General features: G+C 45.8%; 1 protein-coding gene across 1 annotated transcript; it reads right to left on the bottom strand.

Annotated features, from left to right (window-relative positions):
* Positions 1-1,124: 1,124 nt before the first annotated feature.
* Positions 1,125-18,033, bottom strand: ehd1b (EH-domain containing 1b). Its single transcript, XM_042093581.1, has 5 exons — positions 17,245-18,033; positions 12,959-13,056; positions 3,420-3,832; positions 2,947-3,111; positions 1,125-2,053 (listed from the first exon to the last, which is right to left on the bottom strand). The coding sequence occupies exons 1-5, from the start codon at positions 17,643-17,645 to the stop codon at positions 1,532-1,534; spliced, it is 1,599 nt and encodes a 532-aa protein (XP_041949515.1). The 5' UTR covers positions 17,646-18,033; the 3' UTR covers positions 1,125-1,531.
* Between the last annotated feature and the right edge of the window lie 1,540 nt (positions 18,034-19,573).

Raw genomic sequence — 19,573 nt, 5'->3', positions numbered from 1 at the left:
AGTACACATAAAATTAACAAAATAGTGTGTTAATGTGATACATTTTTATTTCAAAATAGACTAAAACATATACATATGAACATTATTTATAGAGGATGGCTGCTGTTCTATTCATTTTGTAGCAATCGGAGGCACTTTTGCTTCAAAACAGGTCTTTTTAATAAACAGTGGTGTCCTACGAAACATACAGAGAATGTTGACTTCAGAATTACATGGTCGTTCGTTTGCCATGTACTCTTCTACAGAACAGGAAAGTCTTTGGAAAGGCCTGTGAAACGTCTACACAGACTAACAGTTATGTTGTATATCAATGTGCATCACGCTGACTCAACGCAGACAACATTTGTTTCACCACACAAATAGATTGTGATGAGTGTAGTGTTTGCAACTTCTGGAGAAGCTGTATGCGGTCATAACATAACTGAATAGATCACCACTGTTTTTAAGGCCTGCACAATAACAACACTGTTCTGCATGTGACTGTATGTTAATGGTGTATCTACTACACTAAGCACTAGACAGCCTTTTGATAACTAACAAAGTCAAAAAACAGAATCATACGCAGGGTGGAAATCATCGCTTTTGTAATTAGATGTAATGTGTTATAGAGACTACATGTGGACCCAGGCAGATTACCAGCGCGCACACACACACACACACACACACACACACACACACACACACACACACACACACACACACACACACACACACACACACACACACACACACACACACACACACACACACACACACACACACACACACACACACAATTCTCCCTTCTCCCACTGCACAAGGGCTCTTTTAATACGACCCTTGTTGAGAGATTGTTCCACTGCTTGATTCTTACATTGAGGAGTGTCATGACAAGGGCTCAACCTTCACCGAGAGAGCAGACTGGACGAAAAAAACTACATAAAACAGCTAAAAAGATGCCAAACATTTTCATATTTAGATTTAGAGGGCATTTCACATGCATTGTTGCATACACTGTGGCAGAATACTTTCGATGAGAATAAAAATGGTGATTAAGAAACCATTTCTATGCTATACGAATAATAGTGGAGATAATGGTTCATACTATAATAAGATCACATCACTGGAATTCATGAATAAGTTAGTTTCATTTTTGTATATTATTTATTTATGGTTATTTAATAGGGTGTATTTTACCAACTCCATCTTTGCCTTGCAAAACATTTCCCTTGTGAATCCCCACCTACCCAGAAGGCTGCACTCAAGGCACCACAACGATCGAAACCTGTTAATCACGAGACAAATGCCTAAAGTACAGGGTTTTTTTGCTTTTTGGTTTTTCTTAAAAAAAGAAGACATATGCCAGCAGATTACATTTGTGTGTGCTCTCCCACACAGGTTTGGGATGTTTTGTAACATTGAGGATTCTGGAATGCAAACCTGTACGCCTTTTACTCCCTCTGAATTTAACCCCTTAGACCCCACGCTGCCCTACCCCCAGCCCACCCTGGCTCAAAGACCACCGTCGCCCGTCTGCTTTGCCCGGCTCCGTCTACAGCCCCCGTTTGGAGGGTGGAATCAGGTGTTCGGGGAGGTCGGTGGGCAGCTCGTGGCCCTCCAGCTTCACCTTGATGAGGTGGTTGGCCAGCGCGAACTCGTCGTCGTCCAGGAACCCGTCCTTGTCCACGTCGGCCAGCTTCCAGATCTTGCCCAGCACCGTGTTGGGCAGCTTGGACTTGACCATCTCCTTCTTGGCCATGTTGCCAGACACCTTGCCGTTGACGGGCGACAGCGTGTAGAAGATCTCGTCGTAGGTGGGCTTGTCGCGCGCCACCACCCACTCCAGCTCATCGATGCCCTCGCTGGCGCCCTCGCCATAGCCGTGGCCGAACGGGCCATTCATGGTTCCCTCGAAGGCGCCGCCCTGCACCTGCTGGCTGGGCATGTTCGCCTCCTCCTGGCGTACCAGCGTCATCAGCTTGGCGATGTCGTTGGCCAGCATGTCCTCCACCGACTCCATCAGCTTGGGCTTGATCACCTGGAACTTGCTGAAGTCCTGTCCAGCCAGGATCTCCTACAAGGTGTACAAGACCAAAGGCATGTCAACATACTGCATGGATTCATTGGAGTATTCTTACATGTTATCTATTCTAGATTGTTTTTCTAGATCTGTACTAGGAGTGTAATATTTTTGAAGCACAATGGGAATAGTATTTTGAAAAGGTGTCAAATGTTTTTTGACGTTAATTGACATATATACTGACATTATGGTCCGCTACTCATATGTTTGTGTGGGAACTTGAACTTGAAACATGGTCCGCAAGCAAAAAAACCTACTGCTGATTACTGTTAAAGACTGCATTTGGTACATTCAGTACACATCTGTACTGAACCTAAAGCCCTGTACTTAAATGGTTCGATACTAACGTGTACCTTTGCACTCCAAATCTGTACAATGTCAATATGGATCACTAACAAAACTATTTGACTTTTTTGCACAATGGTCTACATCAATGACTTGCTAGAAAAAGAGATAGATCTCTAGTAGTATTTCATGTTAATATTGGTAAATGTAAACAAAGCAATGACTATATAAATAGTAATAGAAAGAAACAAACTCAAGTTTAATGACCACAGGGAGTGGGAAGATTCTTAAATGAGTCGTTCCATGACATTTAATTCAGTTATGTGAGTCATTATTTTCTCAAGCGATAATGTTTCGTTGAGTGTCCTACTCACATCCTGCAAACAAAATCTAATGACACAATTGATATTGATTCTGCCTGCTAAGTCCACCATTCTCTCTTTGGTGGCCACGCTTGCTTAGTTTGTTGAGACTCCACAAATGCTTTTATCATTTATCTTCTTTAGGGATAGAGACCATGATTTATCTGGAGTAAAAAAAAACAAAACAAAAACAATGGGGCTCCCTAAATCTTCAGTTACAGGAGGCTGTCCTGCCGTTACCTGCATTTTAGCCAGCTTGGGGAAGTCCCCAGGTGAGATCTGGTGCTCTTTCTCAATCTTGGTGTATATTTCGCCCAAATTGGCAATGAGCTCCTTCTTCTTGTTCTCCTTTCCAAACATGTTGGGCATCTCTTTCTTCAGAGCACTAATGATGTAGGCATGGACCTGTGGGAGAGACAAAGGACACTTCAAACTTGGCTGATATTTGTTGGCTTGTCTAAATCTTTCCATCCTCCATAGAAAAGTTTGAAACCTGTTCAGCTGAGTACCAAAATAAAACATTATTTTTATTAAGTGTCTTAATCTGGGAACTATCGACTCGCATTCTAAACATTGCACTAGATGACATCCTCCCATTCTTTAGCCTTCAAAAGGTTTCCTGGAACAGTCCAATACGATGCCAAAGGCCGATGAAGGAATAGGGCCATGACTCATTCACACCAAGCGTCGTTCTCAGCTTCCCTGGCGCTTACCTTAGCCAGGCGGGCGCGCTTGATGAGATCGTTAAGCTTCCTCAGGGCAGCATTCCTGGGCAGGCCTTGGATGTCGCGGAACAGGTCCTGCTCCTCGGCTTCGAACAGCTTGCGGTTGTCGGCCACGAGCAACGGCTGCGCCCAGAAGGAGCCAATGTAGACGCGGATGACCTCGGGCGTGTTGACGATCTTGCCCAACGACCACATGAGGGCGCCGTAGACGCGCATCAGCTGCTGCGTGCCGATCTGGTCGGCCTTGTTGAGCACCACGCGCATCTTGTCCTCGTGGTTCTTGAGCGCGCGGATCACCTCTGAGAACTCGTCCGAGATGTCCAGCTTGTGGGCGTCGAACAGGAGGATGATGCGGTCCACTCGCTCGGCGAACCACTCCAGCACGGCGGCGAAGTCATAACCTGGAGTAAAGGGGCGGAGGATAGACAGACAGACACCACAGACAGACACAAGAGAGGAAAGAATGTTTAGATGAGTGGGTGTATGGGAGTCGAGGTCTGCACTCCCACATGAGTCCCGGGAGACCTCTTCGGGTTGTAACACAAAAGAGTGTGGCGTGGGACAAGTTTTGAAATCTCTTTGCGGGTGCGAGCGGGATGAGAGAGGTGCGTTTGTGGGTGCGGGAGAAACAGATTCACTGCACTCCCACAAATTAAATATGTGCGTAAAATAAAATATGGAAATTATTCAAGTAGTTTAGGCTACATAAGTACATGTAGGCTCCTAAGTGGGTTCAATTATTTCCTGCTGCTCCGATCCATTGTCGTAATCGAAAGGATGACAGAGGAAGAGGGCACCACTAGGCTACATCAGTTGTTAGTGCCTTTCTAAAAGGAAGGTAGCCTACATTCAAAACCAAATCAGACATCTGGCAGTGTTTCTCAGTTGTGTGAGTTGGGTGCTCCTTTCGTGAGACAGAAAGCAAAACTAAAAGAACTGAAATCCCTCCTGCATATCTTGTGCGGGCTTTAGTGGGCGGGAGCGGGACATAAGGTTAAGGATGCGAGCGGAAGTGGGACTAAAAATCTGTCCCGCGCAGACCTCTGTATGGGCTGGAGAAAGGGGAAGCCTCATCACCAGCCCCAGCCCCATATATCAAACTCGGTTTCGATCATGTCGTGTTGTACTTGGTTCTGCATACGAATTATAGTAATGATATGGTGCCAAGGAACATCCTCATAATTATGTTTGCCTCTCCAGGACTGAGTCACGTGTACAGTATGTTTGGCTTCTCACTGTGTATATCCATCAATGCTTGCTGACAGTGCCACCCAGACACTTCCTGCAGCCTGCCTTCAACCCCAGAAGCGCTCCGCATCGGTCCGGGCGTCCAAGCAGCCACAAACAGGTAACGATTACACAATGAGCACGGAGACGAAAAATATACTCGCTGTTTTTCCTGAGGCAGGAAACGGAGGACCAAATAAGCGACTCATTCATTCTCCCGCTGTCATCTCAGTGTGACATGGACGGGCCAGAGAGGTGCCCTCGGATGGGACATGGGAGCCTTCCGAAGGCCAGGCTGTTCCTCTCCTCACACATACGCACAGACACACACACACACAGACACACACACACAGACACACACACACACACACACACACGCTCTCTCACTCACTCATTCATACACACACACACAGAAACACACCAGCGTGACAGCGGATCCCGCCCCTACACACACACACTTGCTCTTGACACCGTCACAAAACAAAAGGAAGGAACCCCAGGAACATCCGCGCTGGAGCGGAAGGAGACGCTGTCTCCTTGTCCTAACCTCCTCCCCTGCATGACTCAGTGGCAAGGTCGTCTTTATCAGGAGGTCACAAGGCCAACACGGGGGTGGGTGGGGGCATGGGTACAATGTTACCACTGGATTGCTTATCAGGCTAGCGAGGCCAGAGGGATCAGAAGCAGGCAGAGCAGGGAAATTAACTCAGACAATGGGACGTATATATATATATGTGTGTGTGTGTGTGTGTGTGTGTGTGTGTGTGTGTGTGTGTGTGTGTGTGTGTGTGCACGTCTTTTTTTAGGAAGGAAGACGATCCAGCGAGTGATCTGTACCTCCCACTATGGTAAAAGCACTCCATACGTCTCCAGTGTCACCAATGGCAGGATCTCAAAAATGACCACTTATCATTTGTGTTCTTTCTGGGGGGAAATTGAGTGATAACACGCATAGGCCTTTTCTGCATACCATTTGTCAGTCCTCGGAAAATAATCAGGGTTTGGTCGTGATTGACAAAAGGACCTCAGCCACTTCACATGACTTTACTGCTAAGCATTTACATGCTAAGAACTTTAATAAGTAACCATTTCACGCCATCTTGTACAACAGGGCGGTTTCAGCAAGTGCAGTAAAAAGTCAATCCATACGTTTACCACAGTTACCACAAATTAGTTTTATACTACCACCCTCGTAATCCTAAAAAAAAAAAAAACACAATTCCACTTTTTTCTAAATAGGCTAGTCTTTTTTTATTATTTAGAAAATCAAAAGTATTCAAATTCATTCAAACATTATTTCACAGAGTAGGAAGACTTTCATACTCTCTGTCAAAGTTCTGTCAGCGTCAGCAGGATGTCAGTGTTACGACCCTAACTGAGCTTAACCTGATCAAAGTCTGCCCTGAAGACTCCTCTTATCTTCCGTCCCATAAAACAGCACAAACGCGGGAGTGGCTTCAGTCCATCGAGCAGGGAGGATGAGATCAAACGTGAAGTGTAATGTGATCTGGCTAATAAAACGGTGGGTGCCTGGCAACAACCCCATCTTTATCACCTAGTTTACATGGTCTCCACGGAAGAGAGAGTGGGAGTACGGCAGGACGATAAGATTTAAGAAAAATGTCTGAGTCAGGCCTCTTTAATTTAATTTTGTGTTTTTCTGTAGAGGTAAGATCCCTCAACAAGGGTGTATTCCTCAGGGGGAACGTTTTATACCAAAGATCGGTAAGCTCAACTGAGAAGGAGCCGTGCTAAGGTGTACATATGAACATCCACATGTTTTTACCTTCACACACACACACACACACACACACACACACACAGTGGGGGAGGGTGTGCCCAAATGGAAGGTATTCTCCTGTTTTTCCCCGATTACATGTCAGCCCTCTCCCCTCTGGTTCCTTCCTCTCAGCATTTTCCAAAAGGAAATCTCCCCGTGAGGCATTCTGGTATAGCCCTCCCCTTCATAATAACTCTTAAATCAGTTCAGGGAGTCGGGAAATGATAACGGAACTACAGTATGTAACTTAAATTAATCTTAAATCCTGATATAAACACCAAACGTTGCTGTAATTTTTTTATTGCACCACCATATTAGAAACAAATGTTAAGAGCTTAAGTGCAAGCCTCTCATCTGGCACTAAATAAACGTTGAGGGGGATGCCGGACATTCACAGAGTCCATGAGGGACTAAGTAGCCTACATGTCATGAATGCACAGATGTGTGGCTGACCACTGTTACACAGATGAAAGGAATGTATATAATCATCTGAGAGAGAGAGAGGGATGGAGGGAGAGAGAGAACAGGAGAGAGAAAGAGAGAGAAGAGAATGGGAGAGAGAAAAAGAAAGAAAGAAAGAAAGAAAGAAAGGAAAAGGGGAGAAAGAGAGAGAGAGAAAGAGAAAGAGAAAGAGAGAGAAGTCTCAGGGGTAGAAAGTGTGGCCCACTGTGAGCGCTCGTAGTAAACTGACACCAGCCTCCAGGGTGCTTGACGGAAATAGAGCAGCCCAGCTGTCTGTGAGTAAGCCGGCCCGTTTGTATGCACTGTACATACAGCCTGGGTTCTGACGCTACTCCGTCAGTTTTCACTGCAAACATGCTCCGAGCTACACGGCGCTACGCTAGCTGGGCGACTGGGCTGTGCCCTGCATTCCTGCTGCTGGCCAGGAGGTGTTGATAGTACGGTGGCTATCGAGGTGCAGATCGGCCCGATGTAACCAGATCCCAGAAGCACAGACAAACGCTGACAAAGACTGAAACTAATCAGCTGGACACTTCCTGCTCTGGTCTGCCACATGACCAGACCAGATGCACCAAGGAGTGAGAGAGCATGGACACACACACACACACACACACACACACTGGAGTTGGAGTGTGGGTGGGTGTGGGGGCGGGAGGGGGGGGGCATGTAGTAGTGCCCACAAAATGAAAGTGAAATGAGAGCAGGAACTTGGAAAGCACAGAGTTGTCTCTCAAATATCTCTCCAGCATTTCCCATAACACATATGGCTTTCAGTTTAGGAGGTATACCATATGGGCTAAGCCTCAACTCGAATGAAACCGAAATTAGAAACGTCACAAATAAACCACCTTGATGAGGCATCAAGATTGCTTTCAGGGGTTCCCCATTTCCTTCTTGAGGTTGAATGTAAAATCGGAACAAGGTTTCGAAAGTTGTGCAAACTCGGAAGTGTGTGCATGGACGTGTGTGAGAATTGAGCTTTAAAATGTCTCAATAGCTTATTTATTATTCCTTATCATTTCCTCTGTTTCAAGACACCGCACTTGACCCTTGGCTCTTACTGTATGTCAGTGTCATCCAGGCCAGTCATCCTCTTGTTTTATTGGAATGACCAGTGTTAAGGGCTCGGTAATCCTGCTGCAGGAGCTACATGGACGAGGGTGCTTTAGTTCTGGATCCACTGTACAGCCCTATGTTTCAAGCTCTTGAAGGGAAAGTGCTTGCAAAAGCTTTTGAGACATTTTAAAGCACAATTCTCATGCACGTCTATGCACACACTTCAGGTTCAGTGTTTGCACAACTGCCAGCTACAAATACTTCACACAGGCTTTCAAACACTGTGAGGACTTGTTATGTTAAAGGGATGTAGCAATATGGAGGAGCACTGCCTAGCCACAGTAATAATTAGCCAATCTGGGTTTTTACGGATGGTCAGCTTTCAACACCACAGTACAGGGTCTTTTCCAATAACAGAGCGCCCAGGGTAGTGGAAAAACTCCAGAGAGGAAGAACGTTCAGGAACAGAGGTTCTGAACCTGACGACGCAACACATCCACCACCCCAATGGCTAGAATGACATCATCCCTCTTTGGCACAGCCACTCCATTTTTTAAGGAACTCTTTGGCATTCTCTCTCATTAAGAGGCTATGTGTTGCCTGGTGCCAAAGGGGTGTTGCGTATTCAGGGGATGTTCGGAATGCTGGCATACATCCACAGAGAAAAACAGCATGATTGCGCTCCTCTGGAATGGAGACAATGATGATGCGATGACTTGCCTTCAACAAGCCACGTTGCACAAAGCTGTTGTCACTGCTAAAACCATATGTGTGTGCAAATCGCTCGGTATGTGTGGACATGGGGACAACAAAGCGCCAAAATGAAGGCTTCCGTTGCCAAGCGCCATCTGATCCAAGATGAAGACAACAGCCTGCCAAAACTAGTGAAGCCACTTAAACTAAAATGCGGCGCACTTCACAATTCAAGAACGTATACAGTAAACAAAGGAAGGCGTAAATTTACAACAAGACTCGTCCCGGTCACTGGCAAGGTCATCAGGGCAATCTAAACACCACCCGCATTGAGAAAACTAAAAAAAGGATCTTTTTTTCTTTCTTTTTTTTTTTTGTGAGTACCAACAACAGTTTGGCATATTGCTTTAACCAGGAACAGACACCAGGAACAGACTTCTACACTAGTCTGGCAGGCAGTTCAAAACATGACCTCTTATGGGGGAATAAAATGTTTACACACAAACTTATTTACGTTATTCAAGTCAATAGCTCTGAAAAAAAAAATCTCTCAATCAACAGGTTTCACACTTGGACATCTCAACAGATGGTGCTGACTCTTTCCCTATCCCTCTTCCTTTCTCTCTCTCTCCCTCTCTCTCCCTCTCTCCCTCCCTCCCCCTCCCTCTCTTTCTCTCTTTCCACCTGAGAGTAGCTCCCTGGCAGGGAGTAGTGGGACACTGTGGCTGGCTCTGTGTCATGATTAACTGGATGTGAAGGCACCCGTGGGCTTAGAGACCGAGTAAGGCCAGCAGGCAGTCAGCAGACTTCAGCAGATTATTAACTAACCCCGCCATCGGGCCAACAGAAAATGGAGGGCACTAAACAGGAAGTGTGAGTTCACCTTCGGCGGCAATAGAGGGGAGAATCAGTCATGGAGAAACCACAGCTAAAGAGGCTGGAATCAATGGAACGAATTATCAAATTATTGAAGTGATCCATCATTACAATGTATTCATTTGTGTTTGATAATCCTTTCTCTTTTGAGTTCCCATGTCAAACACTATCCCATAAGAAGAAATCGACACTTGTAAAAATGGACTTTGAAAGTCCAATGTTCAGGAGAAAGTGAACTGTCACCATCGTGAGAGACATACAGTAGACAAGGAGAGACATCAATGAGAGTCGACTTTATATGATGTAACGAGACAGGAAGTGAGCGAGAGAATGTGTGTGAGGAAAAATGGAGGGGGGGGGGAACAGCGTAGTGGAATGAGTGTAGTGGAGAGCGGTTGGGAAGGGAGGAAAGAGAGCATACAGGGAGAACGAGTGAGAGCAGCTATTTGGACAGATGCCACTCAACACACACAGACAATGGGCCACCACACCAAGGCCTCACTCTGACGTTTCCTGTGTGTGTGCATGCATGCGTTCTATATACCAAACATATTAGAAATTGAAATATAAGAAGTGTGTGTGTAAGTTGAGGTAACTATACACTAGTGTAGACAAGTCACAGGTTGACGTAAAGGGGTGATGTGTGTTTGTGTTCCCAGGCTGAGGGAACAGGGATCGCTTCATATTTTCCGTGTCTGGCTAATTATTGTAACAGGGCTCTACATCAATTACATCAGGCGATAACAATTACAGTTTTTCAGAAGAGGAAGAAGGTCATTAGGTTGAACAGGACTGGGTGGGTGCTTTGGTTAGTTCCAACACACACACACAGGTACACACACGTACACACTACACACAAAAAAAACACACACACACACACTTACAACAAAAGAGTTCATTTGTTTCCAGTTCCATTCATCTTTATGTTTGCTACACTCTTCAAACGGCGTAATGTTTTCACAACCTGGGGCAGAAAATGAGGCAATGTAAAAACCTTCCTCCATCTGCTGTCAAACATCACACACACACACTATATATAGACAAAGCTATAAGTGTATGCAGGGACGTATGAACAAGGTGGACACAAAACACAGCTATCCTGCATCCTTCCTTCCAACTCTGAAGCTATAGGTTGACTCTTTCACATCATATGGTGTGGCCCCAGCTAGACATAGATATGGGAGGCTTATGGGACTCTTATTTCCCCATTGAGGAAATGACAATCAAAGGATGCATGATCTGGTATAGCCATCACTTTCATAGAAAAAAACATTATGACCTACAAATAGCCTTAATTGTTTCTGATACCTAGTTGTAAGGTTCAGGCAGACTTTCCTCGATAAAAGACGCCTCCCTCGTAATGTTCTATGACCTCCAAATAGCCAAAAGTGATTCAAACTGGTGACCCCAATCAAGCTGTGCCCTTTCACAGTGACTTCACAAGGACATGTAGTGGTCTCACTACCACACCCATCACTAGCACCAGGCTGTCACTCCCCTTTGATCTTCTCTCACCTCTCACTTTCATAGTGGAGGCAGCTGAGGCAGAGACCTGGGCGTCACAGGGTCATCCATTCCTCAACAATGACAAATGCCCACGGGACAAGCTGTTGGAGAAAAACAACCCCTCCCCCCACCCCACCACCCCACCACCACCACCATCATCATCTCCGCCAAGCTTAGCCCTTCACTGCACAACAGTATTATTGAATGGCAGACATACTGCTGCCAACTGGGTGGGTCAGTCTGGGGGATAAATGTTGTGTGCTCATTGACCGCAAGTCATTGTCGCTACAGGCTCATTTACTGCCCAAACAAATCAGTTGCTGATGACTAAAAAGGGGAATCACAAGGAGGACCTGACTTGATTGGATCCACGTAATGGGAAGGTAAACATGTGAAGGTCAACTCCAGGAGGAGAGTCGGTGCACGGTGAAGCGGTTCATGAAGCTCCCGCATCCATGTGAGAAATACAACCGAGCGGTCAGGAATGTAAGTGAACTCCAGACGCCACCTGCTCTGGATCTACAGGTCAGGGTTTACTCATACATTAAGGCCTGTAGAGTTAGGGAGTCCCTGGCATGCACGCACATCGGCCACGTTTTCCCAAGCCCCTTTCCTGGGATCCACTGTTCTACCCTCAAAAAGTTTGAGATCAAAGTAATTCTCTTTTGGTGTTTATCTATTGTGCAATCCTGCACCAGAACACTGTAACCACCAAAAAGTGTTCTACACTTCTAGGTGGTTTAGATATTATAAGATATTGTCCTTTCCCAAGATCAGGGCAGTGTCACCATCTCTTGTACTCTACACACACACACACACACACACGTGTAAAAGGACACGCAAACGGACACACACACACACCTCAGGAACAGAAAGACTTCCCCATCAGTGCAGCGAGTGTATCTCTCTGGCCCTGGCCCCACCCTAGGGGCTAGTGCAGCGGTAGCGTCTGTTTCCTGGCCGATGTGGCCCCACTCTTTGTCTGAGCATTTATCTCAGGGTGCCATTCTCACACACACACACACACACACACACACACACACACACACACACACACACACAGGGCTCCCATAGCCAGGCACGTGTGCACACACACACACACACACTCTCACACACATACACACAGGATAGGAGTACAGGAAGTCACCTCAGAGTGACACTGAGCACCTCAAAAAAGAAAGAGGAAAAAAAAGCGCCTTTCTATGATTCACCGGACGAACACAGACATGGACACGCACACAACATTTAAATCCTAAGGGATTGTCAGTGTATGTGATACACAGTAAACATGATATTTCCACAAAACCTCACACAAGTGGGCATGCACACTTTACATATATACACACACATATGCACACACACACACAGAGGAACATTGTTATGCACTAATATAAACAGGACAGCTAAATATACTCCCCTTGTAATGTGGGGGCAAGACACAGTAAATTCAATTACCTCTCTTTCTCTCTTTCTCTTTTTCTCTCTCTCTCTCTCTCTCTCTCTCTTTATCTCTGCGGCCTAGGGCGTGTCCACATGTTTGAATGTGGCCGTTCAGAGTGTGAAACGAACGCCTGCTGTTGTGTGCTGTGTTTACTGTGCGTCTCTGACTGCTGGGAATCTAACAAATTTATGTTTTGATTTGAATAGGGAGTGAACCAATGAAGCAGGCTCAAAACCCGACCAACTCTAAGAGATACACAGACAAGGTGAAAGCAGACGTGAGCGAGAGAGTGTGGTGGGGAAAGAGAAAGTGGACAGAGGAAAGCTGAGACCAAGATATAAAGACAGCGACACAGAAGTGAAAGCAAGCAGATGAGAGTGAGAGAGAGTAGTAATGGTGAGGGTGAGAGTGAGAGAGAGAGAGAGAGGGATGATGAGGGTGAGAGTGAGAGAGAGAGAGAGACAGAGAGAGCAGTAAAGCACTCACCTCTACTGATCCTCTGCTTCTCTCCCGACAAGATTCCTGGGGTGTCTATGATGCTGATGCTGTCCAGCACAGGGTTGGGCATCTGGGCACACACGAACCTGCCGACACAGACACACACAGACACACACACACACACACACACATACACACACGTTAGGACATCTGGACGAAAACCATATGGTATTGAAAACAAACAACTGCTATGTGAATCAAACTTTGGCAAACACTTTTCTCCAAAGCAGACCTATTTATAGTCATAACCATGACCACACGAGTGTCACAAACAGAGAATTCTTTGACCACTACTGGCCTAAACTTGTGGCCTAGTAGGCCCTCCATGCGCCACAGCCTTGGGTCCCCATGCTGCCTGCAGAGCTCTGCAAAACTCCAAAACAATAAGCAGAAACGCTCCACTTAGCACTCTACCAAGCCTTAAATAGCAATGTTATTGGTTTTGGAGACCTTCCAGCATAAGACAGAAAACCATATGCTGCCTTAACCTTTGGCCGAGTGCAAACAGCTTTCAAGTGAGCAGAGAGAGCAGTGTGATCTCTCTGCAAACATGTCTTTCAAATTGCAGTGTGCCAATATAATAGCTGAAACAGTAAGTGATTGTGCCCACTTTAGTAGTGACGAGTATAAGTGTTACTTCTTCATCATCTTTCCCTTCTGTGGTGCTTCTGTGTGCACTGCATGAGCTTCTCCCTAGGCAAAAAAAGGCTATCTCTGTAAAAACCTTCTTCTCACCTTTTCCATGAAGCTATGTGTTGTGCTTATCTGTGCCTGTGTGGACATAACTCACCCGCTCGGAGCGGTACCCTCCGACTCCAGCCCCCTCGCACTAATCTTTTCCCCGTTTCCACAGCATGCCTGCATATTGAAGTCATGCACAAACAGACACCCCTCAGCCCTCCGGTTAAGCCCTCCACCAGTCACTCTCATCCCTTAAAGTTTTCCTGTCAGTCACTACCCTCCCTCTCCCTCTCTCTCTCTCTCGCTCATACCATCACTCTCTCGCCCCCAGCCTCCTCAAACCCTCCTCTCGCGCGCTCACTTTTTCCACATTTCCTCAGCTTCGTGCATTCTTGGAGTTCTTGGCCACGCTTGCCAGCCAACGCGGGTCTCTCTTTCTTTTTTTCCCCTGCGTGTGGCTGTTGCCAGAGCGCCAAACAGAGCTTTACAAACACAGAGACGGCTCAGGGAGGCACGGGAAAACCCCCAGGGGAGCCTCCCTCCCGAAAAAAACAGCCGGCCTGTCAAACAGCCGGGGCCTGGGGTACCTCGAGGCAGCAGCACACACGAGGAGAGGTATTTATGGTGGCCCTGCCTATGTTCGTTAATATGTAGTACATGTACATGTCAACCTGAAGGTGTATGTGACAGAGGGAGAAAGATAGAGAGAGACAGGCAGAGAGGGACAGAGAGAGTGAGAGAGAGAGAAAAAGAGGGAGAGTGAGAGAGAGAGGAGGAGGAGTGGAGGAGGGGACTGAGGACAAATAGGCTACCCTTCAGACACCACAGCAGTCACCTTCAGTTCACCTACACCTGACCATTACCTGACTGGGCTAAAAACAACTAGTCCTGAAGCAGCAGCAGTAAGTAACAAGTAGCCCTAGGGTTTCTTTCTGCCACAGCAGAATCAAAGGAAATACTTGGGTCAAAAAAGCCCCTGAAGAAATGCATGCAGACGACACTTTTTTTTTTTTTAGAGTGAGAGAAGGAGAGGGAGACAGAGTGCCAGTAAGAGGTCATTTGACTACAATTATGGGAAAGTGCTGAGTAAGCGCCCTGATTTATTGGAGTTGTGACACACAGCGAATACAAAACGGACGGCCTTTTTTTGTTTTTCACTGACCACATGACCACGAAAAACTCAAGAGTCTGCACACAGAAAACCTGGGGTCACTACAGATTTTTTACAAACAAAGCTGTAGAACAGTCTCTCAAAACGTCTCGGTGTCAAACTTTTTCTATCGGAGGGACAGATTAGTCTGATGTGTTTGGTGTTACGCAAAAAGGACAAGCATGTGAAAGGGGTGGGACCTGGCAGCATTTAACGGATTCACATGAATCTGCAGGCAGTGCAAAACCTTTCCCTGACTTTACACACAAAATCCCATTTTGCCCCAAACAGAGCCTTCTGGAATAGTGACCTCCCTCACATACTCATCTGTGTCATGTTAAATACATCCCACATCACACTGGCCTTTCCTGGCAAGTCCCAACACGGTTTACTGGGAACAACAGTGATCTCTGTATGATCTTGGTCTGGTTTTGTAAATATGATATCCAGTCACAGATTTCATCTGTGCTCGTTCGGGCCTGTACAATGCGGGACAGAGGTCGAACAGGCTATAAGCTCCAGCTGGATCCGGCGCTCTTACCTACAAACAAAGATAATGAGTGACTCAGACACCAATGACTGTTAAGACAATGGCAAGGAATGCTCTTTGTCATATGGCACAAGCTAGTTGGAAGATATGAGTATCATGCCCACAGGAGGCTGTGAAATGTATACACCGTCACATGGCAGTTGGTGAAATAGCCGATGTGATTTCTATCTAGCTAAAAACAGAATCAGGTCAGCTGTGATTCTGGCTATCCCTGACTCTTAAATTTGCCTTTAAACCTTTTAAGGAAGAGTCAGAGGCCCTTTACAGTGGTCCAGAGGGAGCTGTAACTGTACTGTTAAATCCCAAAATGATGCAATGAACAGAGCCTGTTGATACTGAGACGGTTCTTCCATGAGGACTGACATTAAGACTCTCTTTCCTTTAAGGAGAACAGCTGAACAAGTCTGTGCCGTGTCAGCTTAGGTCATATTGCTCATACTGAGAGAGAATGACAGCTTTTTAAATGCACAGAGAGAGAGAGAGAGAGAGAGAGAGAGAGAGAGAGAGAGAGAGAGAGAGAGAGAGAGAGGAAATCCAGGGAATCCCATGGCCCACAAATCCCAACTTGTGAGAAGCAAATCTACAGTGTTTCACAATGAAACTGACTCCCACAGGCCAAAGCTAACAAAAAGTGCAGAACTGAAAGTTGATCCCTGCAAGTCAAAAGTGAAAGTGAGCTAGGAGCAAGAAACAATAAAGACTGATGGACAGATAAAAATAAAGAACAGGAAAGACGGGGCACTTCAGAGGGCTTCAGAGGTCATTACGATGTATATGCAGGCTATCAGGCTAGCTCTGAGAGAGGTAGGCTAGAGGCTTTGCCAGAACAAGCCACTGCATTACACTACCACGAATAATTGACTTGTCATCAGCTAAGTTACTGCTCTTTTATTCTGCACCCCCTTTTTTCAGTCTAGCGGTCATTCACCTCATATTCCTCACTCTTTTTCTTGTGGGGGCAGTTTTATGAGCCCAGCCCAGGTTCAGACATGTGGGGAATGGGGATGTCCAGCATGGGTGCTTCCACACTCGGCATGTGTTGAACATTTGCTGATGACAGAACCCAGGAGATTGCCTGGGGCATTTGTGGCTGCTTTTGTCACAGCTCCAAGGCTGCCAGTTTTCAGTTTCTATATGAGACAAATTAACAAACGTATCTGTGGCCTATCTGCCACTATCATACAGTATGTATACCATACTAACATCCTCCCATTTTTCATTCATCCAGTAATTTACCTTTTCCATGTTGGAAAGAAGGACAGTCTGAAAAAGTCAGACCACGACCCTTTTAAACAAGTATTCATAGTTGATTAGTTTCCCATACATCTGCCTATTGTTTACATATTATCACCAAATAATGGCTATGAAAAGCACCTTTTAAGCACACTCTACATTAATTTTAGCGGTCAACAACTACAGACGACTGCAAAATGAAAAGACACCTTCTGACAAAGATACATCACATGGCAAACCTTTCAAACTCTCAATGTCATCTTGCCACCAAGACAAGCGGGGACGACTCTGTTGGGCGTCAACCCCACCTCTCTGTCATTTGTAGCGTTTTACTCTGCCTTTGGAATAGTAATACACATCTGTGGAAATGTTTTACATGCTAGATATAACCTAACTTCATTCATTAATTTATTGAATCCTATACGTTTAGCCTCATTCGCTAACACTTGGCCTTTCAAACCTATGTCTACAGAGTCTTCGACTGTTGCAAGCGAGCTAGCCAGCTAGCCTATGGGTGTCCACAGTCTGGAGCAATGGACACCTAGGGTAGAAGCTAGAGAACATTGCGATGCACAATGATGCAGCTAGCCTGGTGCATTTTCGTTTGCCACCACACAAAGAGACTGCAAAAAAAGACTGCCTTTAAATAAATACACTCACCTGTTCAGGAAGGCGTTGCCAAAAGCGTTAAGTTTTCGGAACGGCTTTTTAGGATCAACAACCAATGCATTGCCTGGCACCAGTCCCTCTTGCTCTCCGTACATAACCGCAATGAAAGAATCGGTGGTCGGTTCGGGGCCTATCCTCATACCAGGAAAGTCTTGCTCCATAAGATGCCTAATGAATGTAGTTTTGCCTGTGGAATACTGGCCGACCAAAAGCACCATGGGCTTGTTGTCAAAGTCAGCATCTTCTAAAGCCGGTGAGTGGAAGTCGTGAAAGCGATAAGCGTCTTCTAAGGGAAAGAGTTTTTGTTTGTAAAGACGTTTCAGCCCATCCGAGACAGTCTGAAAGAGTTCGGGATCTTTCTTCTTCCCGTCCTTATTTGCCCAGCTGAACATGCTTACAATTTAACGTTATATGTGTTCCTCTGGTAAATTACTATATGTTGTGGCTGATTCAGCAAATGTAACTGTTGGGAACAAGCTGTTTAGCAACTGTTCGTTTCGGTCAAAATAACGGGGTGCTGGCTAGTCTGTTGCCCTGTCTGTGTTGCTCGCTATGTGTTAGGCTGACTAGCTGGCAAAAAGACATAAACTGAATTTCGTTAGCTACTCTAAAACAAAAATCCGTTTAAATATATATATAAAAAAACGACGAATATGCCGTAACGCCTTATTACCCCAACACTCTCCCCTGTCAGTTGGACTTCACGCATAGAGCACTGCAACTGCTCCCTCTTCGTCCCGAGCTCTGAGCGAAGTGTCCCGCTTCAGCTGTTCACAGCAAAATTGTGCTAGAGTGTATCAGCATCAGACTAACCGGAAATACCGATGTCAAAATAAAAGCCCAGATGAGGCGGCCATATGAATATGTAGGTCCTTGCCAAGGGGGCAGACGAATTCCCGGAAGTAGAAGAATCGACGTAGGCTGGAGGGACCACCTCTCTGCTAACTCCCATAGAAGCCCATTCATTCTAGGATTTTTTTGAAATACCATAACTTCATATAACATATATCCTGTGCCGATATTGTAGCTTCTGTGTAATCCACATAAACACTACAAAGGCAACACAGACTCCACTACCTCGTCCGTAACGTTGGTTACCCGTGAGAAGAATGGTTAGCTTGTTCGGTTGGAGGGAAGCTAGCTTTGACGTAATCTCTCTTATCTCGCGTAGGGAGATAACCGTATTGTTTGGATAAGAAGCTCAGTCCACCTTACTGTCTATGACGGTAACTCATAAGCAAACCTAGCATACACGACCGTATGTTAAGGTAAAGCATTACACAGATAGCCTAGAAATCTAGACGCACCCTAGCGGCGGCAAATTAATTTCAATGATATAAGAATGATATAAAATGAAGTTTGATGGCCATGCAAATTACGGGAGTTTTCCGGGAGAAATAACAAAACGGGAGGGTGCTGGGAGATGACCTTGAAATACGGGAGAAACCCGGGAAAAACGGGAGTGTTGACAGGTATGGAAATTGTTGGGAATTTAATTGATTAACACATCACATCTGTTATTGAGTGTTGTTGATACACTGAACTTGTGTCCTCGGAACCAAATCTGACAGCAAGCAGCTTTGAAGTTTTGGGAGTATGCAGGCAGGCAGCTGGTGGATACATAAATAGGGATCAATAAAGTATCTGTCTATCTATCTATCTATAAGGTAGCGATAGTGGGACAATATGCATGTGGGGCAGCCGTGGCCTACTGGTTAGCGCTTCGAACTGGAGGGTTGCAAGGGTTCGAACCCCGACCAGTAGGCCTAGGAACGGCTGAAGTGCCCTTGAGCAAGGTAGGCCCACCTAACCCCTCACTGCTCCTCATGCGCCGCATGTAGCAGGCAGCCGCTGTAGCAGGCAGCTCACTGCGTCGGGATTAGTGTGTGCTTCACCTCACTATGTGTTCACTGTGTGTTGAGCGTGTTTCACTAATTCACGAATTGGGTTAAATGCAGAGACCAAATTTCAAAAGAGTATACCGGTATATACCTATACTTATACTTAATGTCAGTCATCTGCTCTCCAGCACCAGTAGGGTGCAGTCTTGAGCTGTTTCTTTGGTTGCATTTCTGTCTGAGAACTGAAGCACTGATCAAACAGTTGTAGAGCGCTCTCATAGTCTTGTTAAACAAGTTTTCTCTTTAATCAGTGCATATTATCATGTTTTTTATGAACTCAATTAAGCATTTGTGTAATGTGACATTCACTCAACTGAAGTAGAGGAGAGGGCAAGGAGAAAAATAGGTTGCAACCCTTGAACCCTGACCCATACTGGCTGTAGCTGTCAGCCTTTGTCTTGGTATGTGGGTAACATACA

The sequence above is a fragment of the Alosa sapidissima genome, chromosome 5, assembly GCF_018492685.1.
Source record: "Alosa sapidissima isolate fAloSap1 chromosome 5, fAloSap1.pri, whole genome shotgun sequence".
In the NCBI taxonomy this organism is placed as follows: domain Eukaryota; kingdom Metazoa; phylum Chordata; class Actinopteri; order Clupeiformes; family Clupeidae; genus Alosa; species Alosa sapidissima.
Note: the sequence above shows the minus strand (reverse complement) of the source record. Positions and strands in the feature narration are given on the sequence as shown.